This window comes from Telmatherina bonti (genome assembly GCF_933228915.1).
Source record: "Telmatherina bonti genome assembly, chromosome: 21".
In the NCBI taxonomy this organism is placed as follows: Eukaryota; Metazoa; Chordata; class Actinopteri; order Atheriniformes; family Telmatherinidae; genus Telmatherina; species Telmatherina bonti.
This window is the reverse complement of record NC_136630.1, coordinates 32998274-33020135: the sequence shown is the minus strand read 5'-3', so window position 1 is coordinate 33020135 and position 21862 is coordinate 32998274. Positions and strand designations below refer to the sequence as shown.

The 21862-nt window shown below is 44.9% G+C and overlaps 1 protein-coding gene across 1 annotated transcript in view; it reads right to left on the bottom strand.

The window, feature by feature from the left end:
• Nucleotides 1–15762: 15762 nt before the first annotated feature.
• The window catches only part of LOC306771494 (muscarinic acetylcholine receptor M1-like), a gene marked incomplete at both ends in the record, with an annotated part of 34479 nt that continues 28379 nt past the window's right edge, over nt 15763–21862 (bottom strand). The window contains 3 exons of the mRNA XM_079260660.1: nt 15763–16259; nt 16355–17079; nt 17151–17446. Of these exons, the coding sequence (XP_079116786.1) occupies nt 15763–16259; nt 16355–17079; nt 17151–17446 (1518 nt within the window). The remainder of the gene's footprint in view (nt 16260–16354; nt 17080–17150; nt 17447–21862) is intronic.

Sequence of the window (21862 nt, the reverse complement as noted above, 5' to 3'; positions counted from 1 at the left end):
CTAAAACTGGTGAAACATGATCTCTCCTGCTAGTCCTCATCAGAACCCTCGCTGCAGCATTTTGGATCAGATGGAGACTTTTCAGGGCATATTTGGGACAACCCATAAATAAGGAATTGCAGTAATCCAGCCTGGAAGTAATAAAGGCATGGACTCATTTTTCTGCATCTTTCTGAGACAAGATGCTCCTAATTTTTGCAATATTATGCAGGTGGAAGAAGGCCGTTCTAGAAACCTGTTTTAAATGTGAGCTAAAAGACAAGTCCTGGTCAATAATGACTCCAAGATTCATCACAGTGGTACTGGAGGCCAGATTAATGCCATCCAGATTATTTACATAACTGGATAATGTTCTAAGTTTTTCAGACCTGAAGATAACGACCTCTGTCTTGTCAGAGTTTAAAAGGAGAAAATTCAGTCATCCAGGTCTTGATGTCTGTAAGACATCTTTGTAATCTAAGAAACTGATTGGTTTCATCTGGCTTCATGGAGAGGTAGATCTGAGTGTCATCCACATAGCAATGAAACTTTATACCATGCTGCCTGATGATATTTCCTAAGGGAAGCATGTATAATGTGAAAAGTATTGGTCCAAGTACAGAACCCTGAGGAACTCCATGACTTACCCTGGTGTGTGAGGAAGACTCATCATTTACATTTACAAACTGAAATCTATCAGATAAATATGACTGGAACCAGTCTAATGCGGTCCCTTTAATCCCAATAACATGTTCCAGCCTCTGTAGCAGAATATTGTGATCAATAGTGTCGAATGCAGCACTGAGATCTAAAAGAATGAGTCCAGACAGAAGTCCTTCATCTGAGGCCATGAGAAGATCATTAGACTTTCACCAGTGCTGTCTCTGTGCTATGATGAGGTCTAAATCCTGACTGGAACTCTTCAGATTGTTTCTGCTCAGATAGGAACATAGTTGGGTTGAAACTGTTTTCTCCAGAACTTTAGACCAGAAGGGGAGATTAGATATTTGTCTATAATTAGCTAAAACTCCTGGATCCAGAGTTGGTTTTTTAAGCAACGGTTTAATTACAGCTGTCTTAACATATTGAGGTACATATCCTATTAATAGAGATGTATTGATCAGGTCCAGTACAGATGTATTGATTCAGAAACATAATTCCTTGAATAATCTGGTTGGGATGGGGTCTAAAACACAGGCTGAAGGTTTAGATGAAGCTATTATGTTGGTTAACTCGGAGAGCTGTACAGGCAAGAAACGGTCCAAATGACAATCAGCTTCTAAAGACGTCTCTAAGGCTGCTGCAGATGAAATAACATTAGTAGTGTTCAGGTTATTACTGATTTCCTTCCTGATAGAAACTATTTTGTTTCCAAAGAAACTCATAAAGTCGTCACAGCTGAGGTTGAAAGGAATAGATGGCTCAACCGCACTATGGCTCTTAGTCAGTCTGGTTCCAGTGCTGAAGAGAAACCTGGGGTTGTTCTTCTTCTCCTCTATCAATGATGAATAATAAGCTGTTCTAGCCACATGCAAGGCTTTTTTATTAAACTATTAAACTTTCTTTCCAGACTATGTGACACTCTTCTAAGCCAGATGAACGCCACTTTCTTTCCAAACGTCTTGATGTCTGTTTTAAAGCTTGAAACTGGGAATTAAACCACCGGGCCCGCTTCTTCTGACTGGTTCTCTTCTTCTTTAGAGGAGCAACTTTATCTAGTGTTATACACATTAAAGCTGTCATTCTAGCAACACATTCATGGACCTGTGTTGGAGTAAAGCTCGGATGGGTGTTTCCTGTCAGGTTAACACATGGTGTTGGAGGAAATACTGCTGAAATAGACTTCTTATATTTGTTAACAACACTATCTGACAAACATCGACTGTAATGAATTTTCTTCCCAGCCCTTGTGTAGTCAAGTAAAGTAAACTCAAAAGTTATTAAATGATCAGACAGAACAGGGTTATGAGGAAAAACTGTTAGTTGGTCACTTTTGATGCCACATGTCAGAAGAAGATCCAGAGTGTGACGATGAGAATGAGTCGGTCTGTGGACATTTTGGGAAAATCCAATTGAACTTAATATGGAGTTAAAGGCAATGGTTAAACTGTCATGTTCATCATCAAGATGAATGTTAAAGTCCCCCAGAACAATAACTTTATCAGTATTCAGCACTAAGTCTGATAAGAGGTCTGAGAAGTCAGTTAGGAACTGTGAGGAAGATCCAGGTGGACGGTAGACTACTACTAGGAGAAGTGGCTTCTCTCATTTCCATCTTGGGTGGGAGAGACTAAGAGTCAGGTGTTCAAAGCTATTGGAACTATTTTTATGTTTAGGACTAATCAATAGTTCTGATTTAAAGATAGCTGCCAGAACTCCTCCTCGACCTGTAGTTCTGGGAACATGAACATTTAGACAATCTGGTGGAGTCGATTCATTAATACTAACATGATCCTCCTGCTGCAGCAGGTTTCCATAAGACAGAATAGATCAATATGATGATCAGTAATCAGGTCATTGATTAACAGAGACTTCGACACAAGAGATCTAATATTCAATAAACTACATTTAATGGTTTTATTATTTTGTCTGATTAGATTAATTATTTTGGTATTAATGAGGTTTTCATGATTTACTCCCCCCGTGCTGTTTTATTCTTTCTGGGTTGTGGGGGGGGCAGATACCATCTTTATGGGTTTTGAGGAGGGGGGGGGCAGATACAATCATTATGGGTTTTTTAGGAGGGGGGGCAGATACAATCATTATGGGTTTTTTAGGAGGGGGGGCAGATACCATCATTATGGGTTTTGGGGAGGGTGGTGACAGCGGTGAGATTACAGAAAGACATGTGAGACTACAACTCTGCTTCCTAGTCTCAGTCCTGAACAGTCATGGGTTTAACTGACTAATAAAATGATCCATGTTCCTAGAAACGAGAGCTGCTCCATCCACTGTGGGATGAATCCCGTCTCTCCTAATAAGACCAGGTTTTCCCCAGAAGCTTTTCCAGTTATCTATAAAGCCCACATTTTGTTCTGGGCACCACCTGGACAGCCAGCGGTTAAAGGATGACAGACGGCTAAACATGTCATCACTGGTCAGGTCTGGCAGGGGTCCGGAGAAACTACGGAGTCTGACATGGTTTTAGTAAAGTCACACACTGAGGCAACATTTACTTTGGTGATCTCTGATTGGCTTAACCGGGTGTCATTTACCCCAACATGAATAATAATCTTCTTGTATTTACGTTTATCTTAAGCCAGCAGTTTTAAGTAAGATTCAATGTGGCCTGCTCTTGTTGTAGTGTAGGACAAACAAGGACCCAAGTGCAGATTGGATGTGGATACTAGGACAGGTTTATTGTTCTCCTGGGCAGAATGGTAGGTGGCCAGGCAGGCAGGTTGGCGGGCAGGTCGATGGGCAGGCAGGCAGGTCGGCGGGCAGGCAGGCAGGTCGGCGGGCAGGCAGGCAGGCTGGCGGGCAGGCAGGCAAGACTCATGCACTGGTGACAGAACAGACAGTTGTGAAACAAGCAGTTTAACTTCTTAAGCAGAAATGCTGCAATGGCCGAGAGCTGTTACCACAGATGAAACAACAATCAGGCGATGACTGGTGAACTGAGCTGGCCTTTTATCTTGCTGCTGCTGATTACCCGATGAGAACCTGGTGTGGACTTGATTGCCAGGGAAACAGGCACACCCACTGCAGCACAGGTCAGAGCAGGAACCACAACAGTACCCCCCCCTCCACGGGAGCCACCGGGCGACCGAAACTTCTCCGGATGAGCACGACGAAAATCCCGGACCAGGGAGGCATCCAGAATAAATGAGCACGGAACCCAGGCACGCTCCTCAGGACCATACCCCTCCCAGTCCACCAGAAATTGGAAGCCACGACCCCGACGCCGCACATCCAGGAGACGCCGGACAGAATAGGCAGGGTGACCCGCCACAAGCCGGGCGGGAGGAGGGGGTCTGGAAGGAGGGACGAGAGGACTAGAGGAAACAGGCTTGAGTTGGGAGACATGGAAAGAAGGGTGGACTCTCATGGAACTGGGGAGTTTCAGTTTGACCACGGTGGGATTAATGATCCGCTCAACCTCAAAAGGACCCAAAAAGCGGGGGGCCAACTTCTTGGCATCAGTACGCAATGGAATGTTCTTTGCTGATAACCAAACCTTTTGGCCAGGTGCGTAATGGGCTCCAGGAGTCCGATGACGATCCGCCATGCGGCGGGTACGTACGGAGGCATGAAGGAGCGCAGTTCGAGCCTTCCTCCAAATCCGTCGGCAGCGGCGGATGTGTAGCTGGACCGACGGCACAGAAACCTCCTCCTCCTGTGCTGGAAACAGGGGCGGCTGATATCCCAGGGAGCATTCGAAAGGTGATAAGCCTGAAGCAGAAGAGGTAAGGGAGTTGTGAGCATAATCTACCCAGTCCAGATGGTCACACCAGGAGGAGGGGTTGGACTCAGCCACACATCTCAGGGCAGTTTCCAGATCCTGATTAGACCTCTCAGCCTGGCCATTGGTCTGGGGATGGAAACCAGACGACAGGCTCACAGTGGCCCCGAGTGAGTGACAAAACGACTTCCATACCTGGGATGTAAATTGGGGTCCTCTGTCTGATACTATGTCTGTGGGCAGACCATGGAGCCGAAAGACATGATGAACAAGTAAGTTGGCTGTCTCCTTGGCAGTAGGAAGTTTGGGAAGGGCAATAATGTGAACAGCTTTGGAAAAGCGATCAACAACTGTGAGGATGGTGGTGTTACCTCTTGAGGCTGGAAGACCAGTGACGAAGTCCAGAGCAATGTGCGACCAGGGTCTGCTTGGAACAGGTAATGGACGAAGAAATCCCGCAGGTGGCTGATGCGATGACTTACTGCGTGCACACGTCGTACAGGCTGCAACAAACTCCCGGACATCTTTATCCATTGTGGGCCACCAGAATCTGCGTCTCAGAAAAGAAAGTGTTCGCACAGAACCAGGGTGGCATGCTAGGCGGGAGGAATGTCCCCACTGGAGGACTTGGGAACGTACAGAATTGGGGACATAAAGGCGGTTACGGGGACCTGTGCCAGGGTCAGGCTGTTGCTGTTGGGCCTCTCTAACCCTGTACTCCACCTCCCAGGAAACAGCGGCTACAACACAGGTTGCAGGTAAGATGGTATCAGGTGAAACTGCAGTCTTGGGTGGAAATTGGCGAGAGAGAGAGTCCGGTTTCTGGTTTTTGGACCCAGGTCTGTATGACAGCGTGAAGTGGAATCGATTGAAGAAAAGAGACCAACGGGCCTGTCGGGGATTCATTTGTCTAGCAGACTGTAGGTATTCCAGGTTCTTATGGTCAGTCCAGATGAGGAATGGCACTTTGGATCCCTCCAACCAATGGCGCCACTGCACCAGGGCGAGTTTGATGGCTAAGAGTTCCCTATCACCGACATGGTAGTTCTGCTCAGCTGGTGTTAGACGTCGAGAGAAAAAGGCACAAGGATGTAACTTCTGAGACTCTGGGGATCGTTGGGACAAGACAGCTCCAACGCCGACATCTGAAGCATCAACCTCCACCACAAATTGATGGTTGAGATCAGGGTGGAGGAGGACAGGAGCAGTGGTGAATAGATCCTTTAACTTGACAAAAGCCTGAGCCGCCGGCTCAGACCAGACAAATGGGACTGTAGGCGATGTAAGTCTTGTCAGGGGAGCTGCGATGCGGCTATAATTGCGAATGAATCTGCGATAAAAAATTAGCAAAACCCAAGAAACGTTGCAGCTGCTTGACAGAAGTTGGGACTGGCCATTCGGTAACAGCTTTGACCTTCTCAGGATCTGCTCGGACCTGCCCACTCTCAAAAATGTATCCGAGAAAAGAAACAGTGTTCTTATGAAAATCACACTTCTCGGCCTTAACGAATAGGCGATTCTCCAGAAGTCTCTGCAGGACTTGTCGGACATGTTGTATATGTTCGGTGAGGTTGTGGGAAAAGATGAGGATATCGTCTAAATAGACGAAAACAAAACGGTTCAGGAAGTCTCTCAGCACATCAGTAACTAAGGCTTGGAAAACAGCAGGGGCATTACAAAGTCCAAAAGGCATGACTCGATACTCAAAATGGCCGAGTGGGGTCTTGAAGGCTGTCTTCCACTCATCTCCCTCTTTTATCCTGACCAGATGATATGCGTTGCGGAGATCTAGCTTTGTGAAGATTGTTGAGCCATGGAGAGAGTTGAAGGCAGACTCAAGAAGTGGCAGAGGATACTTATTCTTTATGGTTATAGCATTTAATCTCCGGTAGTCAATACAAGGCCGAAGAGAACCATCCTTCTTAGAGACAAAGAAAAAACCTGCGCCAACAGGGGAAGAAGAAGGTCTAATTAAACCAGCAGCCAGCGAATCCGAAATATATTTCTCCATGGCCTCAGTCTCTGGCTTAGAAAGATTGTACAGACGAATGGCTGGCAACGGAGCCCCAGGTAACAAGTCTATGGCGCAGTCATATGGTCGGTGAGGAGGAAGAGAAAGGGCCCTCTCTTTACTGAACACCTCAGCGAGGTCATGGTAGGCTAGAGGAATGTCTGACAAATCCTTAGAAGTGGGACAATGACTGGTAGTGGTTATACCAGATGGGACGGCAGAGTGAAGACAAGTTGCATGACAATAAGAACTCCAGTTAATAATCCTCCCAGTAGTCCAATCCAGATGGGGATTGTGTAACGATAACCAGGGGTGTCCTAAAACCAGGGGTGAATTTGGTGAGTTTACAACAAAGAAACTGATAAACTCCTGGTGATTTCCCGAAACAATTTGTTTAACCGGAACAGACTCTTGGGTGATGGAGTAAGGAATGCTACCATCCAGAGCCCGGGCAGAAACAGGAGGGAAGAGAGACTCCAGGTCTAGATTAATCCTTGCAGCCCATTCCTTGTCAATAAAGTTTGCTTCAGCTCCAGAATCCACTAAAGCCTGTACTGGATGAGAGAAACCCTTGACATATAGCACCGCTGGAATGAGTGTCTTTGTGTGGGGAATTACCTTTGGAGTGGTGGTCGTCAGTACTCCCACAGCTACTGACGACCCAGATCTTTTGGCCGTTCTGTGCAGACAGCTCTCTGGTGTCCTGGTCTTCCACAATAAAAACAAACGCCGGTGTCCCTCCTCCTCTGTCGTTCCTCCGTGGACAGATGAGCTCGGCCCAGCTGCATGGGCTCCTCGGACTGTGTTGTGCTAGGAAGGGAAGGGCGGACCGCTCCGATGGTGGAGCCGGGAAAATACAGCTCAGAACGAGTCTGCCGCTCTCTGTCTCTCTCCCGTAAGCGGTTGTCCAGCCTTATTGAGAGGGAAACCAGGTCGTCCAGGGAATCTGATGCATCACGGGTGGCAAGCTCATCCTTAAGCCGGCTGCTTAAACCATTTGTGAAGATTCCACAAAGAGCCTGATCATTCCAGCCCGAATCCGCAGCCGCAGTCCTGAAATCCACAGCAAACTCAGCAACACTCATTTTTCCTTGTCGGAGATTAATCAGCCGCTTAACGGCATCGCCCCCTCTCACTGGATGGTCAAACACCTTCTTCATCTCATCCATAAAAGCTGGATAAGACATGTGCCTGAAACCCTGCCGTTCAAACGCTGCTTCTGCCCATGACAAAGCCTTGCCCTCCAGAAGTCCGATGACGTAGGAGATCTTGGATTTGTCACTGGCATAAGTGATGGGCTTCTGGTCGAACACAAGTGAGCATTGGAGTAAGAACCCTCTACATTTACCCAGATCCCCGGCATAAGGTTTGGGGTCCGGGATGTGTGTCTCTCTTACCGGGGTGGCAGAAGCGGTAGGATGCCTGGATGAGTCAGGAACCTGTTGCTGATCGGGAGCAGGCTGTACCAGACCAGCCACATGACTGGTGAGTTGAGACAACTGCGTAAGGATGGTGTGGTAATTCTGGTCCAAAGTTAGAAGCATCTGCTCATGTCGAGCTAAGTGAGCATTCTGACCGGATAGGGCTTGCTGAAGTTGTCCGGCGGCGCCTTCTGGGTTAGAATCTGCTGGATCCATACCTGATGGCCTGATTGTTCTGTTGTAGTGTAGGACAAACAAGGACCCAAGTGCAGATTGGATGTGGATACTAGGACAGGTTTATTGTTCTCCTGGGCAGAATGGTAGGTGGCCAGGCAGGCAGGTTGGTGGGCAGGCAGGCTGGTTGACGGGCAGGCAGGCAGGTCGGCGGGCAGGCAGGCAGGTTGGCGGGCAGGCAGGCAGGTTGGCGGGCAGGCAGGCAAGTTGGCGGGCAGGCAGGCAGGTTGACGGGCAGGCAGGCAAGACTCATGCACTGGTGACAGAACAGACAGTTGTGAAACAAGCAGTTTAACTTCTTAAGCAGAAATGCTGCAATGGCCGAGAGCTGTTACCACAGATGAAACAACAATCAGGCAATGACTGGTGAACTGAGCTGGCCTTTTATCTTGCTGCTGCTGATTACCCGATGAGAACCTGGTGTGGACTTGATTGCCAGGGAAACAGGCACACCCACTGCAGCACAGGTCAGAGCAGGAACCACAACAGCTCTGGAACCTGGAATGCATCTGACTACGATCCCTGGAGTATCTATCGCCACGATTCTAACTATGGAGCGAAATCTTACATTTCTCACAACTGAGTCTCCAATAATCAGAGTCGTTGGAGAGGAGTGTGATGGAGGCTTTACCTGAGGTGGTGGTGGTGATGTAGCGGGTCGGGCAGCATGGCGGGTGGGGGTCTGTTTCGCAAACGACGGCTCAGACCTGCGAACCTTACTGCGGAGCTCCGGCACGGGGCGGGGAAGCACCGTGGTGCCGGTGAGCTCCTGGACTGAGAATCATCCCTTAAGGGGGGGAAATCTGCAAGACTGAGAACGTTAAACCTGTTGTAACAGAGGATGTCGTTTGGTGGAGGTGCGCTGGAGCGACACCTTCCTCTTTGCCGCCGTGGAGCGTCATGGAACCGGGGCTCCTGTTGGCTCGGTGTGGAGCTGACCTGAAACTTTGGTTTAGCTCCGAGATGCAACCAGGTCTCTGGATCGGAGAACTGTGGCAGGGTCCCAGCGGCGGAATGACTGTCAGTATGAGCCTTGTTGGGGAACGCTGCTCCGGCATCCACAGCTGGACGGCAGGGAGTAGAGACATCCGGTTTTGGATCGTGGATGACAATGGTGTCCATCAGGATCTCAGCTTCTCGGATCCGATGCAGATTTGATATCCGTGACTCAAGTTCAGCTATTTTTTCAGCAAGCCATAAGCAACCGACACAACCTGTGTGGGATGGAGAGGTGACCAGAGCCATTTTGAGCGTAACGTTAGCGGCTAACAGGTTGACGGGATCTCAGCTGATCGAGAGATGCCGGTGCTCTGGTGAGTCTATTGATGATTTGAGTTTTATCTTGTCCGGAGGCTGTAATAAAATAAAAACAGAAATGAGTTAGTGGAATGAGTTTGAGGTCAATCTGGACCGGGCTAGGCAGAGATTGTCCTCAAGGAAATTAAAGACGGAAGGCTGTGGTATGTGTCGTCAAGCGGAAGCGGACGCAAACTAGAATGTAATACACATAACTTTATGCAGCATAAATCATCATGTTACAAGCATGAGATCAAAGCATATTTCATTTAAAGCTAGCTCTCAGCTGTACACCGTATAATTGCACTGTGGGTGAGGCAATTGTAGAGTACCCTGGGACCCTAGGCAAAAAAATGACAGAGGGCCCCTCCAACAAGTTTTATAAAGTAAATTAGCCTAATTTAACTTAAATTGGTCCTTTTGGTGCAAGTGCAATTTGGCTGCCACAGCAGGAGGCCGAAATGTCGTCTTCAGAATGAGATGTCGCTGTTTCAATGGATGGAGCCTGAGCTGAAAGGACCAAAAGAATTATGCCACATATTCTCTTGCTAAATATCTGATCTAGAAACTGTGGCTCTTAATTTTAATTTTCTTAATGTATTTCATGTTTAATTATGATGAACCGTATGAATGGATGTGTTATGTATTCACGTTTTAATGTTTTTTAATTGTAGCATCGTCTACTCTGCAAACGAAGTTCAGCAAAGGGTCAAGGGGAAGCTGGAGCCTATCCCATCAACCTTCGGGCAAGAGGCAGGATATGTCCTGGATAGGCCGCCAGTCTATCTCAGGGCTGCAAAGTTCCTAACAATAAATAACGTGAATTAAATTTGATTTGATATAACAAAGAACTGCTGGAGGGCATAATTTATCTCATCATTTTAAAAGAAATTGATGAAGCACACAGTTATCAGGAGAGGCACTTGGAGAGTTTGGTGTTCACGTGGTCAAGCGAGGCAGGCAATGTAAAGTCAGTCCATCTACTGGTGGATGTTGACTGCTCACTGACAATGAATGCACTGGGGGTTGTTATACCAGACGTGAACACACTGGAGGTAGATTTGCTGGACATGGATGCACTAGCGGTCGATGACATGGAACATTATGTCACAAGGGACATTTATAGTTTAAAACAAAGAACAATCGATTTAAAGTGGGAATTCTGAATTTATAGTTCCCATTATCTAGATTTGTAAGCGGTACCCTACCATCCTCTGAAGGTGGTGCAAGAAACTTACAAAATAAACCTGAGGAAAGATGATAAAGTCATAATGTATACTTACACTACATGTCAATAATATAATTATAAAATAAATATAAAATGAAATGTTTAATTGATGAAAGACGACTTTTGAAAGTTCTCTAACACTGTTCAGAATATCAGAATATTAAAACAAACCTTTTGATTTGATTAAAAAGGCAAAAGTGGCTCCACATCCCTCTCAATCTTCTCCCTCCATTCCTTCAAGATGAGAATCAAATGTCCCGCGAAGGCAACCTCAAAACTTATTACGTTATAACATGATAACGTCTTTGTCCCGTTGTAACGTGAAACTTTCTCGTTATAACGCGATACTGCTCCAGGATTTTTTTCACGGTTATGGCAGATAAACGCTTTGTAATGTTCTGTATCTGCAGGGGGGGGGGGGGGGGGGGGTGGTAAGTACCCTGATTAGCCCAATGATGGGCAATTTTGATTGGTGACCACGTCATTTTATTTATAATATTCTTAGTTGGCAAGAAGGATGGGGCTCTCAGACCATGCATCGACTACCGTGGCCATAATGGCATGACTATCAAGAACAGGTACCCACTTCCCCTCATGTCATCTGCTTTTGAGCTCCTTCAAGGAAGCATGCTATACACCAAACTGGACCTCAGAAATGTCTACCAGCTGGTTTGTATTACAGTGGGCAATGAGTGGAAAACAGCATTTAACACCTCATCTGGACACTATGAGTGCCTGGTAATGCCTATGGTCTTGGTAAAAGCCTTCTCTGCATCCAGAGAAACTATTGTTGTTTCCAGGTTATTGATGGTAGCGTTATCTATTATAATGCGCATGTTAACAGAGGACTATATGCCATTTATAAAGCCTGTTTGATCATGGTGTAATAATGAGAGAAGGTACTTTCTCTGACCTTGCAGACTTTGCAGATCATTTTAAGGTCTGCATTTGTCAGTGATATGGGTCTGTAGCTAGATGGAAGTGTGGGATCTTTGTCTGGTTTTAACAGTACAATGATGCTGGCAGAGTTCATGTTTCGGGTTCAATTCAATTCAATTCAATTCAACTTTATTTATATAGTGTCAAATCACGACAGAGGGGAAAACATAATGAAGGCCAATTCATAATAGCCTATATAAGGAAACCAACAGATTGAGTTGAGTCCAACTCAATCTCCCATCCTGAGCAAGCACACTGGCGACAGTGGGAAGGAAAAAACTCCCTTTTAACAGGAAGGAAACCTTCAGCAGAACCCGGCTCAGGACAGGCAGCCATCTGCCTCTGCTGTGTGGGGGGAAGAGGACAGAAAGACAACAGACAACAGGAACTGCTACTCCCGGCCAGGGAGACCTGCTGATACAAATAAATAAATAGCCATTTTCCTTTAGTGTCACCATTTTGAAAAACATAGGGGCCAGTATTGTCCAGAATGCTTTTATAGAACTCTGCTGGGAAGTCATCCGGTCCTGGGGCTTTTTTTTTACATGGCATATGTTTGAGGGCTTCATGTGGCTCCTCTACTGTGAGGGGGGAGTCTAAGGCTGTAACGTGTTCCTGCTGTAATCCTAGGAGGTTTAAGAAATTGATTTATGTCATTATCTGATGGTTTTAATTGGGATGTGTATAGAGTTTTACAGAAGTCTCTAAAATGCTATTTATTATATCTAGATCATGGATGATATCTCCTGCTGGATTATAAACAGCTGATATTATGGATCATTCTTTAGTTTTAGTTAATTCTTTAAGAATTCTCCTGATTTATTACTGTGTTCAATCCTCTCCCAGTGTAACCTTTGCACCAGAGACTTAGCTTTCCTTATCTGGGTCATCATTGGTTCATTTGATGAAGCACTTTAGGCATTGTCTAATGATCTAATTCTAAATTCTAGTTCTGATATTTGATACATTATAGCATTACCTGCTTCCTACAGAGCACATGCTGAAACTCCTGGTTTATCATTATTTTCTAGATATAAAGTCCATTCTTTTATGAAGTAGCTGATAAAGTCGGGGTCTTTAAGCAGTGCTGTATTGAACCTCCAGCTTTTGCAGGTGGTGTGATTCTCGTATTCCTTACAGTGAAGGAAACTGGTGCATGATCGCTGATTGTGATGGGGTGGATCTGGGTTTCTGAAATCTCACACATCAACAAGCTGCTAATCACAAAATAATCTAGCCTGGAGAGTGAGGGATGAACTGAGGAAGAAAAGAGTGTTCTCCGTTATATAAATTGTTGATGGATTTATGATGTCATAAATCCATTCTAAATTGTGCCATCTAGAGGCAGCAAACTGCAATGGCTCTGATTTGCTATCTTATTTTTTTGTTGAAGTACAAACTCTTCTCAATAGATATTAGCTCAAATTAGTTTTTTTTTTTTTTTTTTTTTAATGAGGATATCATGCCGGTTCGGTGTGCTACAAGGAAGATATTTCTGCATATTTTTGGCTCTTTCAAGGCTTGCTATGATGAGTCTCCATGGCAACGAAAGACTTGTTTACAATCGGGATCAACTGATTAAACTCTCCCAAATCAGGATTATCAGTGAAACAACACATCAAATCCCGATGAAGTTGAAAAGAAAGAGAAGAGGATGCAGAGCGGGAGTCAGACAGAGGAGAATGGAGATTAAAACCATTTCTCCCGACCGTCGTCATGGGTAATGTGAGATCGCTAGCTAACAAAACGGATGAGCTGGAGATGCTAACAAGGTCTCAGAAAGAATACAGAGAGTGCAGTATTATGTGCTTCACCGAGACATGGCTGCATGAACACATCCCTGACTGTAATGTGTCTGTACCGGGCTTTAAAACGGTCCGTGCAGACCGCAGTAGACAACACAGCGGAAAGCTAAAGGGTGGTGGAATTGCAGTGCTGGTTAACCAGCGTTGGTGTCATCCTGGACATGTTACTGTCAAGGAGAAGATATGCACAAGGGACATGGAACTGTTAGCTGTGAGCTTCCGTCCATATTATTTACCCAGAGTTTACCTGTGTTATTCTGGTAGCGGTTTATATAAAACCTGGTACCGCACCAGACACAGCCTGTGACGTCATCAGCTCCGTCGTTGCTCGGCTACAAACACAGCATCCAAACTCATTCATGGCGATCTCCGGAGACTTCAACAACGTCTCCCTCTCTGCAACTCTACCAACATTCCAGCAGTTTGTCAGCTGCTCCACCAGAGAAAATAAGATGTTGGACTTATTTTATGCAAATATGAATAATGGATACAGTTGTTCTGCCCTGCCTCCTTTAGGAAGATCTGACCATAATCTGGTTCTTCTCACCTCCACCTACAAGCCCATCGTTCAGCAGCAACCAGTCATCACAAAGACTATCAAAATCTGGTCTGCTGAAGCTGAAGATGCTCTTAGAGGAGGCTTTGAGGCTACAGACTTGAACGTCCTCTGTGAACCTCATGGAGACGACATCAACGCCATGACTGAGTGTGTGACAGATTACATAAACTTCTGTGTGGACAGCATCGTCCCAACAAGAACAGTGAGGTGCTTCCCCAATAACAAACCCTGGATCACCAGTGACCTGAAAAAGCTGCTGAACATCAAAAAGAAAGCCTTCAGGGATGGAGACAGGGAGTTATTGAGGGCAACACAAAAACAACTTAAAACCCAAACTAAGAAGTGCAAGGAGGACTACAGGAAGAAGTTAGAAAGTCAGCTCCAGCAGAATAACCTGAGGGATGTGTGGTCTGGAATGAAGAAGATCACCGGCTTCAAGTTAAAGGGGGACCAGCCTGATGGAGGTCTGGACAGAGCTAATGAGCTGAACATATTCTTCAACAGGTTCAGTTCACCCCCTACCTCCAGCCCAACAGACCACACACCCTCCATAAGCCCACTGCTTTCCTGTCACGCCTCCAATCTGTCACCCTGCAGCTCAGTCATGGACCAGAACACAGCTCCATCTCCCTCCACATCAGGACATCCTGAGACCTCCACCTTGTTTGTCTCCTGCAATCAGGTTAAGAAGCAACTTGAGAAACTGAACCAGAACAAGGCTGCAGGTCCAGATGGTGTCAGTCCCAGAGTTCTCAAGACCTGCTCAGAACAACTATGTCCGATTCTCCAGCACCTTTTCAACACCAGTCTGAGACAAAATAGAGTCCCGGTGCTGTGGAAAACCTCCTGCCTTGTTCCAGTGCCTAAAAAAACACAACCAGCTGAACCAAGTGACTACAGACCAGTTGCCCTGACATCTCACATCATGAAAGTCCTGGAGAGACTCTTACTGTCTCACCTCAACAAGCAAGTAAACGCCTTTCAGGACCCATTCCAGTTTGCATATCGTAATGGACTTGGGGTTGAAGATGCCATCATATACCTGCTCCAGAGAGCACACTCTCATCTGGACCATTCAGGCAGCACTCTGAGGGTCATGTTCTTTCATTTCTCAGTGCTTTTAATACCATTCAGCCTGCTTTGTTATGTGAGAAGCTCCATAAATTCCAGGTGGATATTTCCACATCTATTACTACATCACAAACAGGTTCCCTTTGGAGATTAATAAAGTAGTTATCATTTTATTCATTTAATTTCATATTGGGGTGAAAAGATCGCCATAATTCCCAATGACCAAGTTCCTCCATATATTGCTGAACAGTGTTTATAGATTGCCAGTTTCTATTGTTTCCCGTATTATTTAGACTATCAGCTGGACCCAGAACTAAAAGTCTCTGATTTTCCGGTGAAGGTTTTGTGATTTCCCTTTTATGTCACTGTAATGTGTTTGTGATGGATTTATGATGTCCCTGTAATGTCCTTGTGATGTATCTGACGTATCCAAGATGTCCATGTGACGAAATTTTTTCACAAGAACTGAATTGAAAGGATTTTTCTTATCATACCAGTCTGAAATGTGATTTATTAACAAGCTGATCCCAGCAAACCATAGCTTACATAAATTATGGCAGCATCATTTATAGGCAATCACATTTTTGTAACTATTGGCATGCACTGAGATGTAAGTTGTTTGAATTGAATGTTGGCATTTTCATAGATTTTCCCCCACTTCTTCACCTAAATACGATCCAAATATATGAAGTGTCACACTCAAGCTGTTCACTTCACATGATAGAGAAATACATAAATAAATAAACTAATTGAAATTATTCAGAAACACTTGATTTTTGTGAAGCTTTTTTGAATGGTAAGTTCAATAAACTTCACCCTATGATGGGTCTTTCCTCCGGTATGTAACGGTCTGCTTCTGACGGAAATGAGGCTTGCTTTTTATGTGGTTCCACTGACACATTAAAATATCCCTGAACGTTGTTCTAAAGGTCTTGTTGCACAGAGCATAGCACATAGGATTCACTGTGCTGTTCACATAACACAACCAGTAGCCCAGAGCCCAGAGCGTCTCCGGGATACAGTCCTGGCAGAACGTGTTGACCAGCACCATGATGTTGTATGGTAGCCACGTCGTAATGAATGCAAGCAGGATGGCACTCAGAGTCTGGGCTGCCTTCTTCTCATTGGCCTTTTTTTCATTCTTGCGTTTGCTGAGCTCCATTTTAGCCTTAGAGGCAAAGCGTTTGGTCAATACAACGTCTTTCACAGCCATGGTTCCAGACGGAGAGGAGGCGATGACGTTGGAAGTTGTTGCACTTTTGATGGATGGTTGGTTCTGCCTCTTTTCCCTCACCTTCCTAGACTTTTTATCAGCTGGACAGATAGATAGATAGATAGATAGATAGAAAAAACTTCATTAGTTATACTATTTAAACAGCGCCAATTCCCCACACAGGGCCTCGTCTCACCTGTTGGAGGCTGTGTCCACTCTTCCACCTCTGAACCGGTTTGTTCTTCAGCACGACCCTGATGCTTGTTCAAGCTGTCACAGCTGCTGTGCTCGGACTCACCCACAGTACTAGTTGTGTTGTTTAATGAGATCTTGGAGGCAGGACAGGTTGTTAGAAACAATGAAAACAGGAGGCAGAATTCCTGCCATCGTCCTCTGTGTTCCATCCCTCCTGGTGAGATGGCATTGCCTTTGCTGTTTCTGTCTGAAGAGGTCTGCTGATAGAGGTTGCAGCTGCTGCAACTTTGGGAGCTCATCTGACGCAGCATGGTGGTTGAATTCTTCCGTTTATTTGCTGGACTATTGCCTCCAGCTCTTGCCCTGTCACTCTCTGGAGTTGGAGCATGGCTTGGATTGGTGCCTGACCCTGATCCCTTCAGGCCTTGTATGTCTTTGGCTCGTTTTTCTGTCTCCTGGTAGATCTTCCAAAACAGAACAGCCATTATTGTCACTGGCAGGTAGAATGCAGCAATAGCAGTGCAGAATGTGATGATAGGCTCAGACAAGAACTGGATGTAGCACTCGTTCTCCTGGACTGTCCGCTCGCCTACAATGTACTGCCAGAATAGTATGGCTGGGGCCCAGAGAATGAACGAGATGGACCAGGCTAATCCAATCATGATCATTGCCCGCTTAGTTGTACGTTTGGCCCGGTAGGTCAATGGTCTGGTCACAGAGAAATATCTAGGTGGACATGACAGGAAAATAAGCAACAGTCAAACAGAAATTAAAGTGACAACAACACCACCTTCTACCTGTCAAAGCTGATGACGAGCAGGTTCATCACTGAGGCGTTGCTGGCCACATAATCTATAGCAAGCCACAAGTCACAAACCAGAGGCCCCAGGGCCCACTGGTCCATAATGATGTAGGTGGTGTACAGGTTCATGGACAAGGTGCCAATGGTCAGGTCAGCAAAGGCAAGGCTGAGCAGGTAGTAGTTGTTCACCGTCTTCAGAGCCTTGTTAATCTTGAATGATACTAACACAAGGATGTTTCCAATAATGGTGACAAGGGAAAGCGAACCAGTAAGGAAGACAATTATAATGACCTGAGGATAAAGAAGAAAGAGGTCAAATACCCAAAGAGAGAAATGCAGTATGTGTTAACAAGAGTTTGGTGAAAAAAACTCGAACAGCCTTCTGAAACTGACAACTCTGAAGCAGCAAAGGTCTGGATTTTAGGAAAATGTCAGTCATGTCAGTTGCTAAAACAATGCTGGATATCAAAGGAAGTGGACACTGAGCGATAACTTCTCCGCTTTTCAAAAGTTTTCTTTAAATTAGGTGCTGTTAATTTTACTTTAGGGTTCTAACAAAGATCAACTTTATAATAATACTTAAATGAACTGTTCAAATGAAATGTTCCAGTTGTATCTTACAAACTGGGTCATCACAGGTTGAATAAAGAAAGCTATTGATTGTGATCCAATTACTTTGTTTGAAAATGATGGGATTTTAATTAGAATAAATAAATTAAAAGTAGTTGGGACACTAAAATGTAAATAAAAAGAGAATGCAAGGATTTTCATAATGAACCAATGGTTTTTCTTTGGATATTGTGGAACAATAACAGAAAAATGGTTTTGAACTTAAAGTTGTGCAGACTTTAAGAAGAATATGCAATTTCTGTCAACTTTTAGGACTCATAAAAGCACGACTTGGTGGAAGAACCGCCATACCTCCACGCAAACTCCAACCTGGCGTACACGCAACATCTGGAGAAACGGGAAATGGTGACACCAAAGGTAGAATATAAAACCAAAGAAATGGTGTGAAATTTGAGACATTTGTGCAAAAACAAATGTAAACGTTCAAATATTTTTCTAACTTGTCCTGTCCAGCATCATAGCAAGCAGAATGGTGTCCTTGCTCCTGCATTGTGCTGGACAAACTTACTTTGCCAACTTGTTGTATTATTTTTTATTTGTAAATTTCTCTGTCGCTGAATATAGATGTTTTTACTGGAAAAGAGGGTCAGGAGATAAAGAAAGACGAAAGTAAACCGGAAGAAAGAAAAAAGAAAGCAAAGAGAATAGAGGGAACAAGGACATCAGATAGACAGGTAAAAATCAATGGTATTATATGTTCAATCTAAACAACAGCAACAAAATAAATAATTAAAAAAACAAAATACAAAACAAAAATGGCTGCAACATCTGTAAAAGCAAAACAACCCCTACATCTCAAATTAATGAAAGTTGAGGGGAACTTAAAATGACCAACTGATAGGCTGAGGGAGAAAGAGAAAAAAAGAAGTTAACTGCAACATCAAAAACATTGTCCACACAGAGTAAAACTGTAGTTGGTGATTGAACCCAAACAACATCTGGATCAGCATTCTGATAGTAAACACACACAGACATACATCTGAGCATACATGCTCACCCAAATGTTGGTACCCATGTTCCACCCAATCCCCCATAGAGGGCCATTCTACCCCCCCATCCTCCGTAACCGTTCTATCCGTATATATATATATATATATATATATTATATATATGTATGTATATATATATATGTATTCAGAAGGTATTCAGCTAACCCAGCAGCAGGACCGCTACCTCCTTCTTTGTGCAAGGAGGAACAGGAGGAGCACTGCCAGAGCCCTGCAGAATGAGCTCCAGCAGGACACAAATGTGCATGTGTCTGCTCCAACAGTCAGAAACAGACTCCATGAGGGTGGTATGAGGGCCCGACGTCCACAGGTGGGGGTTGTGCTTACAGCCCAACACCATGCAGGACGTTTGGCGTTTGCCAGAGAACACCAAGATAAATTCTCCACTGGCGCCCTGAGCTCTTCACAGACGGAAGCAGGTTCACACTGAGCACATGTGGCAGACGTGACAGAGTCTGGAGACGCCGTGGAGAACGTTCTGCTGCCTGCAACATCCTCCAGCAGGACCGGTTTGCCAGTGGGTCAGTAATGGTGTGGGGGGGTGTGCATTTCTTTGGAGGGCCGCACAGCCCTCCATGTGCTCGCCAGAGGTAGCCTGACTGCCATTAGGTACCGAGATGAGATCCTCAGACCCCTTGTGGGACCATATGCTGGTGCGGTTGGCCCTGGGTTCCTCCTAATGCAAGACAATGCTAGACCTCATGTGGCTGGAGTGTGTCAGCAGTTCCTGCAACACCAAGGCATTGATGTTATGGACCGGCCCGCCCGTTCCCCAGACCTGAATCCAACTGAGAACATCTGGGACATCATGTCTCGCTCCATCCACCAACGCCAAGTTGCACCACAGACTGTCCAGGAGTTGGCGGATGCTTTAGTCCAGGTGTGGGAGGAGATCCCTCAGGAGAACATCCACCGCCTCATCCGGAGCATGCCCAGGCGTTGTAGGGAGGTCATACAGGCACGCGGAGGCCACACACACTACTGAGCCTCATTCTGACTTGTTTAAAGGACATTACATCAAAGCTGGATCAGCCTGTAGTGTGTTTTTCCACTTTCCACAATTTTGTCATCAGCACATTCAACTATGGAAAGAACAAAGTATTTAATAAAAATATTTCATTAATTCAGATCTACAATGCGTTACTTTACTGTTCCCTTTATTTTTTGAGCAGTACATGCACCCAACTGGGATGACAGTGCTTTCTTCACCAATTTCTTCTCACAAATACCTAATATTGATTTGCATCATCTCATACTAGCAGAAGATATTAACTGCGTACTATCGCCCTCATTGGATCATAGTTCACCCAAGACTATGCAGGCAACCCGTTCAACAACAGTGCTTAACCAGCTTCTTAACCCTTATGGTATGAGTGACACTTAGCACTTTAAAAATCCTGGACGCAGATGCTATTCCTTCAATTCACCAGTTTATAAAACTTAGTCTCAACTTGATTATTTTTTGGTTTATAGTAATCTACATCCATTGGTCAGTAAATGTGAATATGAGGCAATAATCATATCTGAGAATGCGCCATTGATAATGACCTTAAATTTGCCCACTACTATTAAGGGATATCGGCCATGGCGGCTTAACACACAACTGCTCTCTGATATTGAATTTGTTAAATTTGTTTCCAAAGAAATAGCTGAGTTTTTAGAGCACAATTGGACGCCAGGCGCTTCCTACTGTCTAATTTTGGAATTGTTAAAAGCCTTTCTCAGAGGCCAAATCATATCGTACAGTGCCTGCGTAAGGAAAAATACAACGGGAGAGGCTTGAAGAAATGAAAAGACAGCTTCAGACGGCTGTAGCACAGGGGGAAGAGCAGTTGGCTTTTAAATGGAAAGTTGGGAGTTCCATTCCCGTCTTCCCCTGACTGTCACATCTCTGCACCCCCGCTGCTCTGCTGCTGCTACCACACCCCTCATTGACTTGACTACTCGCACCTGTTGCTGTCCTGCTCAGCTGCTTCTATCAAGCTGGTATATAGGGTCAGTCATTGCCAGATTGTCTTTGCCTATGCCTGACTCTCTAGCGTTTGTTCACGGATTGTTTTCCTGTTGCCAACCCAGCTTGCCTCTGACCTCCGCCTCACGTCTCTGCCCCGGTAACCCACCAGCCTTCTGTCTTTGGATTAGAGTTTGCCTGCATGACTCAAGTTCTTGCTCTGTCAGCAGTCTGGATTGTGTTGGCTTGCTGCTGTTAATAAAGACGCTGCTGCTACAGAGGAAACTGATTCTGCGTGCTGCTATTGGGTTCACTCCATATCTGTTACACTGACTATGTGCCGAAGTGTTCTTGGGCAACACACTGAACCCTAAGTTGCCCCCTGATGTGTGCCCTATGCCGGGCTAGGAGTGTGTATGTACGTTGCTTTGGATAAAAGCGTCTGCTAAATGACTATAGAATAGAATTATCTACAAAACATATTGAAAACCTCTTGAATAAATCCAAATGCAGGATGTGTGAACATTGCAAAAAAACTGGGAAAATCTAGCCCATCAGTCCTCCAAATAGATAATAAAAATGGCCAAAAAATGACTGATCCTTTCGTCATAAATAGCAGATCTGTGGAATACCATCCGCAATTATACACGTCTGAATCTAGTAAGAATGAATCATTGTTTGATTCTTTTTTCAGTAAATTTATTCTGCTCATTGTAAGTGAGCAATCTGCATCAGATTTAGAACGGCCATTCTCAAAGGATGATACAAATGAAAGAAAGTCTTTATGCAAAGTGGGAAATTACTGGGGCCCGACAGCTTCCCGACTGAATTTTTCGATATTCTTCTCAGAACTTTCTCCTATTTTGCTCGCCGTTTATGATGAATCCTTAATCTCTGGGTCCCTCCCAGAAACTGAGACAAGCAGTTATTTCTTTGATTCATAAAAAGGGGAAAAGTAAACTGGATTGCGACTCGTATCGGCCTATTTCATTACTAAATGTTGCAAGTAAAATATTTGCCAAACTCTGAGCACGTAGATTGGAAATAGTTTTACTCACAGTAGTGGCTGACGATCTGACTGGCTTTATTAAAAAGCTATGATCATTTTACAATATTCGT